An 18,154-nucleotide genomic window follows, 5' to 3' on the forward strand; every position below is an offset into this window, starting at 1 on the left:
GTAGCTGCAGGACACACTACTCAGCGTGAGCTGCACTCACACACAGTCAGAGACCTCTCAGACAGCCGTGAACAGTGCAGCAAAGTGGACACTAGCACTGAAAGGCTGCAGAAAGGCTCTGCTGTCTACTACTAGTGTTTGCAACCAACGTATATGGATACGGATGGAAGCACACTAGATTGAAATTATGTAAAAAATGCAGCTCAAAAAATAAAAGATGTATGAGGCAGCAGTGATCACACTGGGTGGCCTACAGCCTGACGTGGCTGCAGGACCCACTCCACAGCGTGAGCTGCACTCACACAGCCCTTGCAGACAGCTGTGAACACTGCTGCTAGGGCAAAGAAGGCTACAGTGGTGGTTTATGTAGCCTGGGTAAAGCACTAGATGTTTGGTGGAATCGCTATTTCTAACTGTCCCTCACAGTCTTCTACAGCAGCCTGTCCCTAACTGAATTCACAGCAGAGTGACCAGAAATGGCGGCTGCGGTGGCTTTTATAGTGCATCATGACATCATTTCGGCAGCCAATCACAGCCATGCCAATAGTTAACATGCCTACATGCCTAACAGGATGTGCCCACACTTCGGAGGATTCCCATTGGCTTAATCAAAGCAAGCAGGCTCATAGCATGATGGGAACTTCCGATTCCGATTCCGATTCCGGAATCCGATATGACAAAAGTATCGGAACTAAGTATCGGAATTCCGATACCGCTAATATCGGCCGATACCCGATACTTGCGGTATCGGAATGCTCAACACTAGTAACGACGCAAACGGCCCCACCATCCTACCCAACTCAACTTCTTTACACAATTTTGCACTAATCACTTCTGAGTGCAGATCAGCTGACCTCAAATTTTTAATAGAAAAAGGTACTACGTGGCTGGGAGGGGGTATCCTAAAACCCTCTGTGAAACCCGTCCGGATCACCCTGGCCTTATCTTGATCCAGGTATCTACTTAGAAAGGGGGCCATCCTTTGAAGCCTCACCGGCGTCTCCCCCTTGACTGGCACCCACTGCTGGCTTACCCCTTGCTTTCCTAAAACATTTTGAGGCCCCGTTTGAGCCACCGTTGCAATGGGAGCACACGTGTTTGAATTTACAGGTGTTGCCATATTTGCACTGCCGCTCATTGAATTGCCAGCACGTTCCTGATTTTTTCTTTTCCTCCTTGTGCACCCTGACCACTGCTTCTGGGCCCCCCTGCTGGTTGCCACTGCCTCCGCTCCCGTGAAAGGACTGCCCATACCTGGCTGGCGCCATCACTTTCAGCCAGAGCCCAATGTCCTTTTGATCCCACCTAATCTCTGGCCTCGCCGCCTTCCTCTGCCTAAACTGTTTGTCATAGCGCAGTCACGCCTGTCCCCCATAAGTACGGTGCGCCTCACCAATCGCATCGAGGTAAAACAGACCCGAACAGTTTTCGGGAGCCTATTCCCCTATCACACTTGCCAATATCGCAAACGCTTGTAACTAGTTCACAAATGTCTGCGGAATCAGCCGCCACCTCCGTTTTTCCTCCTCCTCTATTTTACAATCGTCTTTCTTCCCCCTATCCAAACTAAACTTTTCCAGGGGTAGAAGAGAGAAAATTTCCACGTACTCATCCCGCCAAATCTTCTCCTTCACCTCCTTTTTTAAATGCGCCCCCAAAGGTCCTTCAAAGCACACGTACACTTCCCCTCTTGCCCTGTCTCCCTTATCCTTCTCAGTCTGAACAGATACTGATACCCCTCCTATAGGCTCGATCTCTCCAACTTGCCTTAATGCCTCCCCGACCGAAGGTGGACCGACCCCCCCCAGACATCCCAGTCTCGCTCGCGGCCCCCCATTCTTTTTAAAACTTGGGACAAACTACACAACACCTCCCGCAAGCCTGTCGTCTCCGCCTCAATTACTCCACCTATCTCCCTTCCATCAAACCCTGACCTCTGACTTACCCCAGCTCCTTGTGCTATAGCCCCTGTGGGCGACAAACAAGACATGGACTCATACTCACATGGCTGCGCGGGTGCTGTGTCCCCGCCAGCCGGACGTCCCGAATCCTGCTGCCGTTCGCTGTCGTCCTCCGAATCTTCAGTGTGGCTCCTCTGGCCCATGCCCCTGGCTTCCTCGTCACCAGGGGGGGCCGGAGCTCTTGCAGCACCCCTCACCAACATCCTCCTCCTTGATCTCGACCGCGCTTGCCCACTAGACCCTGGCCGATTAGCCCGGTCTGCTCCACGCACCCGTGACCTGCCAGGCAGCTCCTCTTCTCTGCCTGCCGCTCTTGCTGCCTGCAGATCAGTGCTTGGGCCCAGAAGCATAGGGTCATGCTGCTGCTGCCGGCCCGCTGCGACTCTCCCCCGTGTTCTCCTCTCTGCCGGCCCTCCGCTAGGACCGCCACCAGGTGACTTTGCTGCGGTGGCGCGCCCGGGGGCCACGTAGGTAGCAGTGCCGGTCGTCTCACCCAGCCTGCGCACCTGCACCGCCGCTGCTCCCGCTCTCACACGGGAGGCCGCCTGCTTCCCTGCTGCGGGCCCCGGGTACCGCACTCCTCGATGTTGCAGGCCGCACTTCTGGTGCGGCCCTCGCTTCCAGTGCGGCCTCAGCCGCCGCCTCTCCCCGCCGACTTGCACCCGCGGAGGGGCTCCTTGGCCTGCGCCGGCTGTGCGCCACTACCTCCGGTGAGAGCCTCTCCGGAGGCCTGGTCCTCCTCCTGCCCGTGCTCTCCCTGGTCCCGGCATCGCCTAGCAGGGAGGAGAGCTGCTCCTCCAGTCATCCTCCCCTCCTGGAATGGGCGACGTCATGCAGCCTGTCAAGCAGCGAGTCCACGGACGCCATGGTAAGGACTGCTCTGATTCCGTCTGTCTTCACTTGCTGTCCTGTCTTCTCCTGCTGTCCTTCCGGCCGAAATGAGGGGTTCCCGCACATTCTTGACCCTATATAACGCCCCACCCACAGCTCTCCTCCCCTATCCCTGAACCACCAATCCCATCCTTCCCCACCTGATTTTAAAACAAAATAAACCCCTTCATGTCCCCAGCGCAGTCATGTGGGGCTTACATAGGAGCTGTGCCTATTCCTGCCCCGTCTAACTGGTGAAATGGAAACCTAAGATAAAAACAAAATGAGTAAATATCCTGCAGCAAATAAATAGCAATAGTGCATGAAAATAATATAGGGTACTTGATTGACATAAGTTTGATAAAAAAAATATAAAAGCCATCCCACCACGTCAAGGTGACCATTTTAGTGAAGATTCTAAGCTCTAATATTAAAATGACATATCTGTGAATAAGGGCTGAGCAGGACCGAGACCTCAGTTAATGGACACTCAGTAATAGGGAGCTAGATACACGTAATGTCCAGCTCAAAGGGAGGTAAGGTCCTTATTTACACAGAGTGCAAAAGCTTAAATAAATGAACTGGAGTATAAGTTGGTATAAGAAGAGATCCTCAGTCTATGGTAAGTCATATTTCCGCTGTGGGTATACATTGGCACTTTGACCACAATTTGGAAGAAATGAAGCTAAACAGGTCACAAAAGTTATCATTGCCTATTCTGCAAAAACTACATACTGGTAAATGTACTTGCAGCATGCTTGAGTTTAGAGTAGATGGTTAAGATTTTGCTTTGTATATTGGTCAGGATAACTGTTAAAGGGTTAGTTCCAACATGGACTTTCATAAATGTACAGCTACTCTTTAGCACAGATATTTCCTTGTCTTTGGGGGATGGACGCTCGTCCTTGAGTGACAGTTCTGGTTGAGCAGAAATATCTTTTTACAAATGTAAAAATGCTACCGTGTACTTCCTCCAAAGTCTAAGCAGAAATGTATAAATTTGCATATAGAAATAAGTGTCTTTGAACATGTATTACTGTTCAACAGCTCAAAGGTTAAATGAGCAGTGATTAAAGGTGGGGTCCACGGGACTGTGATTTTTCAATTCCAGATCAGAAGTTGACAGGGAGGGAGAGGTGACTAGCTGCCATGACTCTGGACAGGATGGTTCCACCTCCATCCTGGTCAGGTCAGGGTTAATTCTAGTTCACCTCTCTTTAGTTCTGGGACGGCTATTAAATGTTGGTAGTTCCTGGGTTTGGTGTCGGTGATACTTCCTTATACTATTTGTGGTCCTTAAACCAGGTTACTCGTCCATAATCATTGTGCCTCTGTGCGTGAGAACTTTGCTGTGTATGACTCAGTTTGTCCCCTGACTTTTGCCTCTGTAACCTGCATTGTACTGCCCAGTTCTTCCTGGTTATCTTACCCCTTGGCTCATCTTGGTTTACTCTCCATCTTATCCCTAGGTGCCACGCTCTCATCTGGCTTTTGACCCTCGGCTCTCCTTTGACTACGTTTACATTCTGTGCCCTGTACTCCGCACTCTCAGCTGCCTTCCCTGGCTGCATGCGTGGTGACTCCGCCCCCTGTTATCATGTGTCTGCCTATTTCCAGGTCCTGTGCTCACCATTTAGTCTCCGGTCCTTGTACTCTGCATGCCTGGTTCCTCCACTTCCTGCGCTCGTTCCCGTGCCCCCTGATAGTGCCCCCTAGGCTGCGCTTTGTAAAAGGCTGGTTGTTGAGTTGTCCTTTTTGTCTGCATACTATCTGGAGTCCAATGGTCAGGCCAAACAGACCAATCAGTCAAGTTTTGCACTGTCTTTCCACTTCCAGTCAAGATGACTGGTTCGATGCTTTGCCTTTAGCAGAGTTTGCACTCAACAACCATGTTAACAGCTCTACATGTACCTCCCCTTTCTTCTGTAATTGTGGGTTTAATCCACACTTCGGGGACTTTTTTTCATCTGGACTCCGGTTGCCAGGGGACTGATTTAGCTTTACAGCAGTTGGGGAATTTATGGCGGGAGGTCAAAAAGAATATTGGGGAGGCTCAGAGGTAGTTTAAGATTTTTGCGGACAGGAGAAGGTGGGACCCACCCTTTTTGGGTTGGGGCTAAAGTATGGCTGTCTGCTAGGTACATTAAGTTTAAGATACCTTTGGCGACTTTGGTGCCTAAGTTTATTGGTCCTTATGAGAACACAGAGATGGTTAACCCAGTGGTGTTTCGTTTGCACCTCCCATTGTCTTTTAACATTCCCAATGTATTCCATAGGGCCCTGCTGAAACCATTGGGGACTGTTGAAGAAGCATCATTGGGTCCCTCGCCGCCTGTATCGGTGAATAGTCAGGAGGAATTCGAGGTGGAGCGCATCGTGGATTCCCAGTTGGTCCACCGTTCCCTCAAGTATCTTTTGCACGGGAAGGGGTATGGGCCTAAGGACCAATCCTGGGTTCCTGCCCTATCCGTTCATGCCGATCGTCTGGTGCGCTCCTTTCATGCCCAGTTTCCTGGGAAACCTGGGGGTCCAGTGGCCACCCGTTGAGAGGGGGGTACTGTCATGACTCTGGACAGGATGGTTCCACCTCCATCCTGGTCAGGTCAGGGTTAATTCTGCAGTGCTGTGCAAATTAATTGGGACAAAGCATTTTTTTAAGTAAAATAGTAAGTTGGTTACCAGTCAGTGATTCAAACCAGTTTTAACTGCTTTGATCAGGTGTGAGTGTACAACCTTGAGTAACAAAATGTGGTTTGACTGGTTATAGCCAGAAAATAACAGCTAGCTGCTCCCTCAGCTTCAGTTGAGAGCTTGTTTCTGTGAGGAGTGGTTTAGTGTACTTTTTCTCTCAGTGTGATTCGTGCCTGTAAAAATGGATGTTACTCCACGGAAGAGGTCTAGAATTATTACTCTTAATGAACATACAAGTCTGACTGTAAGAGAAATCGCTTCCACCGTTGGTACTGGAAAATCTACCGTTTCAAGAATAATTCGCAGACACAATGAAACTGGATCGTTTTCCCCAAAACGAAAAGGGAAATGTGGAAGAAAAAGGAAAACGACACCAAGAAATAGTAAAATTAATGCAAGAAAAACAAGTAAAGACCTCCAAAGAGACTTATTTGCTGCAGGTATTGATATTAGCGATTCGACTGTACGGTGCAGGCTTCTGGAAGTTGGTTGGAAGGCAACAAAGCCAGTAAAGAAACAACTTCTGACATCTCCAATGAAGGCAAAACAACTTGCATGGACAAAAAAATATAAATCTTGGACAACTAGCCAATGGAAAAAGGTAATTTTCAGTGATGAAACCATCTTTTTGCTCAAGGATACAGAGCAAGTGTTGTTAAAAGAAGCAAAAATGAACCATTGCGAGCTGATCATATTCAACAAACTGTAAAACACCCTTGAAAACAGATGTTTTGGGGCTTTTTTACAGCTGATGGTACAGGGAGCTTATCTCCTGTCGAACGTATAATGAATTCATCCAAATACATAGTTTTAAAACGTTTTATTGTGCCATTCATGCATAAATTTGAAGGGACATTCCAACAAGATTTGGCTCCATGCCACAATTCCAAGAGTGTGAAGAAATTCCTGGAAGAAAATAAAGTAAAAGTTCTGGACTGGCCTGGCAATTCACCAGACTTAAATCCTATAGAAAATTTGTGGAGCATTGTGAAGAGACGTCTTGGCAAAATGGACAGTACAACCAAAGAACGCATGATAAGCAGTGCCATACAAGTGTGGTTCCATGATGAAGAATTGAAGAATTTATGCAAAAACTTGGTAGAATCAGTGCCAAATCGCATTGAAAATCTCATATCTGCTAAAGGAGGACATATTTCTTACTAAAATTAGTATGTAACAGTGCATTATAACATTTTATTATTACATATTCAAAAATATTTGTTTATTGCTTTGTCCCAATTAATTTGCACAAAACTATAGTTTGCCTCTCTTTGGTTCTGGGACGGCTATTTAATGTTGATAGTTCCTGGGTTTGGTGTCTGTGATACTTCTGTATACTTGATTGGTGATCTCTGACTCAGGTTACTCGTCCGTAATCATTATGCCTCTGTGCGTGTGAGCTTTGCTGTGTATCTGTTTGGAGCGGCGGAACGCACTAAATAAAGATAATAATAAAGTACGTTCGCCACTTGGGGTCCACCGTGCAGTAGGTGTTACAACCGCTGCTGAGTAATGGCCGACGAGCAATATGGCGATATAATGCGCACAGGTTCAACTTCACCCGAAGTGCGCAGAGCGGGCTCTGTTCACACACAGTGGCACCTCAACAAAAACATACAAAAAGGCTGAGCCTGTTAGTCACAGGCCTCAGGTAAATGCACACACACGGTATAAGGTCACAGGAGCAGGAACTAAGACAAAGGGGCTGCGTCCGTCTAGACCTACCATGTGTGCGTTGTCGCTACTGCGAACGCCAAGAAGGGCTGCAACTGCAGCGCAGCACAGGACACTGCCACTGGACGACACAGCTACAAAGCAGGCTCTATGTCGGACGCTAGTGCAGAGGTGTGGTGTGCACAGTGGCCAAAGGCTTGCCACAGACTGGTGCAGACTACTGAACTAATTCCCTAACCACATGCGTAATATCAGAGGGAAGGGGTTTCATAATAAGTCAGTCACCAGAATCATACATCCATCACCATTCACACATAACAGTATAGTCTATACTAACGCATGGCGAAAAGGCCATGCGCACTTTTTATAGCAGCCGGGACCTTCCGGAAGCTTCCAGATCTCCAAGATGGACCAATGAGATCTGGAGCAGGACCTGAGCACATGACTCCCGATCTCCAATGGGAAACCGTCTCATGAGCATGCTCAGTAGGAGAGAGAAACTTAGCCCCTGGAGAGATTTGCTACAAGGCAATCTCCTCTGCGGTAGATAAAGAGCAAGAGACCGCAGAATGTAAGGGTCTGGATTCCTGCAGAGCAGACGCAGGAACCTGACTCCTAACAGTATTACCCGGTTTGTCCCCTGACTTTTGCCTCTGTATCCTGCATTGTACTTCCCTGTCCTTCCTGGTTATATGACCCCTTGGCTCATCTCGGTTTACTCTTCGTCTTATCTCTAGGTACCACGCTCTCATCTGGCTTTTGACCCTCTGCCCTCCTTTAACTATGTTAACGTTCTGTGCCCTGTACTCCACACTTTCAGCTGCCTTCCCTGGCTGCGGGGCTGGTGACTCCACCCCCCTGTTATCACGTGACTGCCTAGTTCCGGGTCCCGTGCTCACCGCTTAGTCTCAGGTCCTTGCGCACTGCATGCCTGGTTGCTCCACTCCCTGCGCTCATTCCCGTGCCCCCTGATAGCACCCTGTAGGCTGTGCCAGTGACACCATCGGTGTCATTAAAGTAGCACTCTCTAATTACTCTGTAAAAATTAATATGCTAGAGAGAGGTGACTGGCTTGTCAGGAGTTAACTCCTTAGCCTCTAATGCAGCTAATTTGCTTGTTTGTCCAGACTCTGTGATCAGTTTCCATGGCAATGAGCTTTAAATGATATAAAGCAAAAACTCTCATAGAGGAAGAATGACAGCAGATAGGAAAATAACTGAATTACAAACCTAATGTTCATGTTACATGAACAACTATTCCCTTTTTAGCACAAGGGAATAACTTTTTAAGTAAAGTATGTGCCCAATGGTAAAGTTGTATTTTCTCTAAATAATGAGCTGACAGCAGGTGGGGGTTTCAGATCATGTTCAAGCAATTATCTGTTATAGTTTGGTGAAGTAGCAGTCAAGCATTAATGCAAGTTTTAGGCTATGTGCCCACGCTAGCGTTTTTAAACGCTCAGGAATCACATCCCCTTTCCCAGAAAACGCGCGTCTCTTTCCACGCGATTCTTGCGCAGTTTTTGTCAAAAAGCCACGCGTTTTTGACGCGATTTTTGACAAGCGTTTTCTGGGAACATTGGGGGAATGCTTAAAACGCTTAGCTATGCGGAAATTAATGAGCATGCTGCATTTTTAGCCGCTAAGCGATTCCTGAGCGGTTAAAAACGCATGCATTGGCACAAAAAGCCAAAAACGCATGCTAATTAATTGTATGCATCTTGTAAGCGTTTCTGCAGCGTCTGATCCGGCACAAACGCTGCGGAAATGCTTACAAAAACGCAACGTGGGCACACAGCCTTAATCTGTTTTGCTAGAGCTGCACATAGTATGAATCTATAGTAGGAAACATATACTATAAAAAAAATTGAATACCAAATACATGGAAATCTATATATTTTTTTTTACTTTACAGATGGTACTAAATGTCTAACATGTCCAGTAGACCAGTGGCCAAATCAATCTAAGGAGAAATGTGTGCCCAAGTCCATTCAGTTCCTTGCTTACGATGAGTTGTTGGGTTCGTCACTAGCTTGCATCTCCATCACCTGCTGTGCTCTCACATTTTCCGTGCTCTGCTTGTTCATTATCAAGCACAAAACGCCGATCGTGAAGGCCAACAACAGAGAACTCAGTTATCTACTCCTCATATCGCTAATGTTTTGTTTCCTATGTTCTTTAGCATTCATTGGACGCCCCAGTATAGTTACTTGCATGCTGCGACAAGTATTATTTGGCATCATATTCTCTGTCTGTCTGTCAGCAATACTGGCCAAGACTATAACGGTCATCCTGGTATTCAGTGCCACAAATCCAGACAGTAAAATAAAGAGACTCGTCGGGCTGAGAATTCCGGTATACATTGTCCCCTCATGTACAGTGATTCAGATAATCCTTTGCTTAGCATGGTTATGTAGCTCTGCTCCTTTTGAAGAATTCAACATAGTGGCTGAGCTCGGCACCATAGTCATTGAATGCAATGAAGGGTCCAACGTGTTTTTTGCATGTGTCTTGGGTTACATGGGACTTTTGGCCTCTGTCAGTCTTCTTGTCGCCTTTCTCGCCAGGAACCTTCCGGATACATTCAATGAGGCCAAGTTTATTACCTTCAGTATGTTGGTGTTTGCTAGTGTATGGATTACATTTGTCCCGGCTTATCTGAGCACCAAAGGAAAAAACATGGTGGCGGTGGAGATATTCGCCATCATATCATCCAGTGCCGGGCTACTTGTCTGCATATTCTTTCCAAAGTGCTACATTATTTTACTGCAGCCAGAAATGAACAACAAGAGATTTATAACAGGAAAAAAGTTAAATCAGAAAAATAATCATTGGTATGAAAGCCAATAATCATTATGCTGGTATTACAGATCTCAGGAATAGGAAGGTTTGGAAAGTGGCAAAGCAGTTGTGTTTTTTCTGTGAATAAATCTGTGTGCACTTAAGCTTCCATTTTTACAATGTGCCACGTTGGGCACCCACAGCCACAAAAATGCTGCCATCTGCAAGGAGAGAACCACTCGACTGGGCCTCATTCATTTTTTACGCTGCTCTGGTGCATTATCCTTTACCACCAAACAAGCAAAATTAAGGGTTTCTATGTAGTAGAATTTTTTTCCAAACAAAAGTTTACTGTATTAAAATAATAATAAAAATATATTAAGTTTTGATCAGAAATGCAAAAATTTTAAGAAACCATTTGTTTTTCTCAACTTTAGACTGTGTGTGATAATTCCACACAAATGCCTAACCTACATTGTTAACCATTTGCCAATGCTTCAATAAAAACCTTTTTGAACTAAAATTGATGCTTAGGCTCTTATTTTAGAATTTTTATTAGCGGAGAAGAGACAGAGAACCGAGTACAATTGTTTCAAATCATTAAAACCTAGTAGTTGATTTAGTATCTCAGAACATTATTTGCCCCACTAGACTCATGTTACTCATCAAAACCAATTTTTTTGGTAATTTGTTGATATTTAATTTAAAATTTGTATATATATATATATATATATATATATATATATGTATATATATATATATATGTATATACAGTCATATGTTAAAGTTTGGGCACCCCTATTAAAGTTAACCTTTTTTCTTTATAACAATTTTGGTTTTTGCAACAGCTATTTCAGTTTCATATATCTAATAACTGATGGACTCAGTTATATTTCTGGATTCAAATGAGGTTTATTGTACTAACAGAAAATGTGCAATCTGCATTTAAACAAAACTTGACCGGTGCAAAAGTATGGGCACCCTTATCATTTTCTTGATTTGAACACTCCTAACTACTTTTTACTGACTTCCTGAAGCACTAAATTGGTTTTGTAACCTCATTGAGCTTTGAACTTCATAGCCAGGTGTATCAAATTCTGAGAAAAGGTATTTAAGGTGGCCACTTGCAAGTAGTTCTCCTATTTGATTCTCCTATGAAGAGTGGCATCATGGGCTCCTCAAAACAACTCTCAAATGATCTGAAAACAAAGATTATTCAACATAGCTTTTCAGGGGAAGGATACAAAAAGTTGTCTCAGAGATTTAACCTGTCAGTTTCCACTGTGAGGAACATAGTAAGGAAATGGAAGAACACAGGTACAGTTCTTGTTAAGCCCAGAAGTGGCAGGCCAAGAAAAATATCAGAAATGCAGAGAAGAAGAATGGTGAGAACAGTCAAGGACAATCCACAGACCACCTCCAAAGACCTGCAGCATCATCTTGCTGCAGATGGTGTCACTGTGCATCGGTCAACAATACAGCGCACTTTGCACAAGGAGAAGCTGTATGGGAGAGTGATGCGAAAGAAGCCGTTTCTGCAAGCACGCCACAAACAGAGTCGCCTGAGGTATGCAAAAGCACATTTGGACAAGCCAGTTACATTTTGGAAGCAGGTCCTGTGGACTGATGAAACAAAGATTGAGTTGTTTGGTCATACAAAAAGGCATTATGCATGGAGGCTAAAAACACAGTATTACAAGAAAAACACTTGCTACCCACAGTGAAATTTGGTAGAGGTTCCATCATGCTTTGGGGCTGTGTGGCCAATGCAGGCATCGGGAATCTTGTTAAAGTTGAGGGTCGCATGGATTCAACTCAGTATCAGCAGAGTCTTGACAATAATGTGCAAGAATCAGTGACGAAGTTGAAGTTACGCAGGGGATGGATATTTCAGCAAGACAATGATCCAAAACACCGCTCCAAATCTACTCAGGCATTCATGCAGAGGAACAATTACAATGTTCTGGAATGGCCATCCCAGTTCCCAGACCTGAATATCATTGAACATCTGTGGGATGATTTGAAGCGGCCTGTCCATGCTCGGCGACCATCAAACTTAACTGAACTGGAGTTGTTTTGTAAACAGGAATGGTCACAAATACCTTCATCCAGGATCCAGGAACTCATTAATAGTTACAGGAAGCTACTAGAGGCTGTTATTTTTGCAAAAGGAGGATCTACGAAATATTAATGTCACTTTTATGTTGAGGTGCCCATACTTTTGCACCGGTCAAATTTTGTTTAAATGCAGATTGCACATTTTCTGTTAGTACAATAAACCTCATTTGAATCCAGAAATATAACTGAGTCAATCAGTTATTAGATATATGAAACTGAAATAGCTGTTGCAAAAACCAAAATTGTTATAAAGAAAAAAGGTTAACATTAATAGGGGTGCCCAAACTTTAACATATGACTGTATATATATGTGTGATTGAATGCAAAAGTGTGTATTATGATGTGCAAAAAATGATTTGGGTCATGTCCCTTAGAAGAGTAATTGATTTTATGCTATAAAGAAGAAATGGGTATCTGAGTCCATGTGCCTCAACAGTATTATGAGAGCTATGTCGGTACCTACTTTCTCTTTTTCTGCTTCTGTCGCTGAGCGGCACTGCACCTACATTGCAGATAAATTGGGGCAGTAACCAATAGTCCTATACGATTCAGTGGGACTTGTGAGGCCATTTAGGCAGGAAGCTTGGTGATTGACTTCTCAGCCACTTCAAAAATTAAGACCAGGATCGGCGTTGTCTTCTGTTGCCACTGCTGAATCAAGGACGGTATCTTTTTTTATTGCTTCAATGAGCATTTATTTAAAAATAAAAAATTATTAAAACACAGGTTTACACATTGCGTTTCGCCTGCTTACAGCCTTCATCAGATGTATAATAAAAATATACTTATCCAACTTTATATCTTCCACCACCAGGAAGTGGGAGGAATGGAAGGGGAAGAGGGCAGGGTAGGAAAAGGTTTAAACGCCTGCATATTTAAACCTTGCTCTATTCTTTGGTTTAGAACCATATTCACACTGTTGCACCTTAACCTTGATCCTGTTTTACACTTTTCTGCCACAAGGAGAGATTAAATTACTAAAATTCATCTGTTAAATATATAGTGCTTATAAAAATGCAACAACACTATACAGAATACAAAAAAAATATATAAAAAATATACAGGTAGCACAACTATATCAGGTTAGCAAGTATCCGTACACAACTCACCTTTTGCAACTTGACATAAATTTACTGTTAGGGTTTGCGGATTGCACCAAATATAAATATTATGAGAAGGTGCAATCGCAACCCAGGGTCCACCGTGCGGTGATGGAGGAACAGCAGCTAACAAACAATTCACATATTATACTAACTTTATATCTATATATACATCATCTCATTTGTCACTTCTTCCATATGCAGTACATTAATATATTTCCTATTTCATTATCATAATTTTTTATCACTCACATTATTCTGCTTATGTATATATATATATATATATTTTTTATATATATTTTCTCATGATATTACATACTGTGATATATCCTGTATATCCTAATTGCCATCAGTCCTTGTGTTTTTATTATTTATTGTGCCCAGTTGCTGCTCTCTCATATGCATTTCTTTACATTTTATTCTTATATCTTTCATTCATATACTCCAGGGAGAATGCAGCATGTACGCACTCGCTGAGGCATCTAGGTTCCCCTGCCAACCGCGTCTGTATGTGGCCGATGACTTCTGGTTACGTGTTCCTTCACGTGATCATGACATAGTCAGTCACATGATGCTGTCTCCGAGGTTGCTCACTCGCATCGGCGTGTGGCGCGTGTCTTATTACGCCTCCTACCTGTTATTGGCTGATGTCACCACACCCCCCTTAATATGAATGGCCTGTTGTACTATATAGAGTCTACCTTTCCTTGTTGACTCCACCCTCGGACAAAGGCGCTAACTGAAATGCGCATCAGGGTGGACGCCACTCGGTTTTAGGAGCTCTGCCATTCATGTAAGTTCTCTGTCCCTACCACTGATCATGCTATGATTTACTTTTATTGGGTGATTTATCACATACTGATCCCTTATGATTTGAGCACTGTTTTACTTATATATTATGAGACTTCTGATGTGTTTTTTCAATAGGAACTTCTTCTATAGTGTTCCAACACTTTGAATATTGCACTGGCACATTATTCATATGATTTTGCTGTTGGCTATATTATTTATATGATTATATTTTATATTATGGAAATTATTTTTGCATTCCTTTTAATACTACCCCATTAACCGGGTGTGTGTCCTTGTTATTAATATGATTTTACAGATAGCTTTTATCATTGTGCTGTCAACCCTGTTATCTTTAATAAACACATTATTTTTATCATTTGGACATTTTTTTGTTGTTTTTTCTTCTCTCCCCCCTTCCTATTGATAGTTACTATAGCTTTGGGTGGAGTGCCAGCAGTAACCAAGCGAACAGCACAAGTCTGAGCTAGATGCTGAGACCGACGTCTTTGCTGAGCAGCTCCCACTGTGGCCAAAGCAGAATGTGAGACCACAGAGGCAGACAAGGCTTGGGATGTACCCCGTGCAGTGGAAGAATCTCGGTGCAATAAGCTGGGGGGCACGAATGTGCTCAATAGGCTCCCAGGTCCTATGCTCTGGTCCATGACCCTTCCAGTTAGCCAAAAATAATTTTTGCCGTGCACCACCTTGGATTCGACAATGGCATTAATCTCAAAATCGTATGAGGACATATCTGAGCCTCCAGCAGAAGACTCAGAAAATCGGGTCATACACACGGGTTTCAGAAGAGATACATGAAAAGTAGAGATGAGCTACTATGCCTTTTTTAGGGTTGAGTCGGGTTTCATGAAACCCGACTTTCGCAAAAGTCGGGTCGAACGAAATCGGCCGATTATAGGGAAAAGTCGGGGTCCGACTGAAATTCGAAAACCAATGCAAGTCAATGGGGAAGCAAAGTCGGCAGGGAGTGGAGGACAGTAAACACACCTACAGTGCCCATTTCTTATTACTGAAGCTTGTCAACCTTAATTTACTTCATAATAATAGTTATGCATTGAAAACTGGGGCTTATTTGGCTAAAGTTGTGGGGGGGTAGGGCTGGCTCCAGGTTTTCATGTGCTCTGGGTCAAAGAGTGTTAGTGCGCCCCTTTAACATATACCACAACTCATGATGCACCGATACGGCACAGAAAAAAAGGTATAGTATAATAACACATACGTCACTGCTTACATGACATGACTGATCTATTTTAAATTTTACAATAGCTCAAAAAAAGGACAGTATAATACTCCATACAGTATTTTGGCCACCACATTGTGTGCCATACAGAATAATGAGCCCCATATATTTCTCCATACAGAATGATTGGTCACATATAGTGTTGAGCTTTCCGATACCGCAAGTATCGGGTATCGGCCGATATTAGCTGTATCGGAATTCCGATACTGACTTCCGATACTTTTTTCATATCGGACACCGGAATCGGAAGTTCCCATAATGCTATCAGCCCGCTCGCTTTGATTCAGCCAATGGGAATCCTCAGAAATGTGGGCACATCCTGTTAGGCATGTAGGCATGTTAACTATTGGCATGGCTGTGATTGGCTGCTGAAATGATGTCATGATGCACTATAAAAGCCACCGCCGCCGCCATTTCTGGTCACTCTGCTGTGAATTCAGTTAGGGACAGGCTGCTGTTGAAGACTGTGAGGGACACTTAGAAATAGCGATTCTCAAAACAATATTGTGCTTTACCCAGGCTACATAAACCACCACTGTAGCTTCCTTTTCCCTAGCAGCAGTGTTCACAGCTGTCTGCAAGGGCTATGTGAGTGCAGCTCACGCTGTGGAGTGGGTCCTTCAGCCACGTCTGGTTGTAGGCCGCCCAGCGTGCCTCACTGCTGCCTCATACATATTTTTCTTTTTGAGCTGCTTATTTTTAAAAATTATATCTAGTGTGCTTCCATCCGTATCCATATACGTTGGTTGCAAACACTAGTAGTAGACAGCCGAGCCTTTCTGAATCCTTTCAGTGCTAGTGCCCACTTAGCTGCACTGTTCACGGCTGTCTGAGAGGTCTCTGACTGTGTGAGTGCAGCTCACGCTGAGTAGTGTGTCCTGCAGCTACGTCTGGTTGTAGGCCACTCAGCGTGTCACTGCCTCACACATTTTTCTTTTATTGCAGCTCATTTTTTCTCCTATTAGTGTGCATCCATCCGTATCCATATATGGTGGTTGCAAACACTCTAGGAGTACACAGCAGAGCCTTTCTGCAGCCTGTCAGTGCTAGTGCCCACTTAGCTGCACTGTTCACGGCTGTCTGAGAGGTCTCTGACTGTGTGTGAGTGCAGCTCACACTGAGTAGTGTGTCCTGCAGCTATGTCTGGTTGTAGGCCGCTCAGCGTGCGTCACTGCCTCACACATATTTTTCTTTAATTGCAGCTCATTTTTTCTTCTCCTATTAGTGTGCATCCATCCATATCCACCTACATTGGTTGGTTTCAAACACTATATAGGAGTAGATAGAGGAGACTTTTTCTGGCTTGTGCCCTTCAGCTGCAGCCAGATTAGTATTACCCAATTTTTTAGAGCCTCATCTTTTGCATTGTAGGTTACCTGCCTGCATTGTAATAGCTCCAGAAAGTTGGTGATACTCTGACTTTCAAATCTTTGGTCACATCTTTTTAGTTTTTTTTCCCCAAAAAAAACCAACAAAGTTCACCAAACACTACATTTGAAAGTTGTGTAGGCCACATTAGCTCCCATTAAAGTGTAGTCGACACACACACTTCATAAAATTAGTGTTTCTTATACCTGTAACCAGCTGTTCAGGAATAAGCACACTAAGGCCCCCCTTTGTACTTTTCTGCCTATCTTTCTCAGTCTAGCAAGATGAAGAAGGCAGGGAGTAAGGCATGTGGCCGTGGGCGTGTAGTTTCAGCAGGGAGAGGACGTGGGGATTCTGCAGGGAGAGGACGTGGGGATTCTGTGCCTGCTGTTGGCACCAGTGAGTCAGCATCCCCCAGTTTTAGCAGGCAACAGTCCTTTATGCGCAGCTTTGTAGGACCTCACCGTACCCCATTGCTGCGGGAGGAACAAATTGAAGTCGTTGTCGGATGGATGGCAGCTAACGCATCGACTTCAATGGCTTCCACATCCTCTCAGGGCCAGAGCACCGAAGAGCAACCATCTGTCTCTTCACCACCTGCCAAAGTGCCCAGGCAGTCAGAGAGCCTTGGACAAGAGCCATCACAGTCTCTATTTCTGTTCTCTGAATCTGTTGGTTTGGAAAGAGGGGGCCAGCCAAGCAGCATTCCAGAATGTGAAGAAGAGGGAGTATGCAGTGATGCGCAACTTCTTTGTCCCTCTGAATCTGAAGAGGCGGGTGGGCCAGTGCCTATGGTCAGCACACCTCAGTACGCATCAGATGATGACGAGACTCAGTTACCACTTTCTGGTGCGTACGGTGCTGGCGAGACAACCCAGGAGAAGCAGGTGTTTGAAGAGGGGAGTGTAGATGATGAGGTCCTTGACCCATCATGGCGTGAGGAACAGGAAGGTGGTGGGAGCAGCTCTGAGGAAGAGATTTCCCGAACGGCCAAAACCGGAGGGAGAGGGAGGGGGCAGACTTGGTTGCCTGTAGCCTCCACTTCGGCACCCGTTAGGAGCATTCCACTTTCAAAAGGCAAAACGGGCGCTCCCAAGACTTGCAGTGCGTGGTCCTTTTTTGACACAGTTGCAGATGACATTTGCTTTGCCAAATGCAAGCTGTGTCATCAGAGAGTCAAAAGAAGGAAAAATGTCAGCAACCTCAATACCACTAATATGTGGAAACATGTGCGAATCAAGCACGAGGTGGAGTTACACAGACACACTGAAGACGTAGGCCAACGTACAGCACCACCTACCACCTCTTCAGCTCGTGTTGGGGCCTCTTCCTCCAGCTCACACACAGCTGGTCCGGCTTCCTCACAGGATTGCCAAGGAAGAACCTCTTGCACTGTTGTCCGGAGACCCTGTGACATTCCACCCACAGCACCACGTTCCAAGTCATCCTCACACTCCCATGCCACTCGTCAGTCATCGGTAGCACAGGCATGAGAGAAAAGGCGGCCATACTCGGCAAACCATCCCTGAGCACAGGCTCTG

At 45.0% G+C, this 18,154-nt stretch overlaps 1 protein-coding gene across 1 annotated transcript in view; it reads left to right on the forward strand.

Moving 5' to 3' along the window:
* Positions 1–10,459, forward strand: part of LOC141083094 (extracellular calcium-sensing receptor-like) — a 65,779-nt gene extending 55,320 nt beyond the window's left edge. The window contains exon 5 of the mRNA XM_073567282.1: positions 9,112–10,459. Within this exon, the coding sequence (XP_073423383.1) occupies positions 9,112–10,046 (935 nt within the window). The 3' untranslated portion in view covers positions 10,047–10,459. The remainder of the gene's footprint in view (positions 1–9,111) is intronic.
* Positions 10,460–18,154: the final 7,695 nt, after the last annotated feature.

The sequence above is a fragment of the Dendrobates tinctorius genome, unplaced genomic scaffold (genome assembly GCF_039654945.1).
Source record: "Dendrobates tinctorius isolate UK_male_01 unplaced genomic scaffold, ASM3965494v1 ptg000019l, whole genome shotgun sequence".
NCBI lineage: Eukaryota > Metazoa > Chordata > Amphibia > Anura > Dendrobatidae > Dendrobates > Dendrobates tinctorius.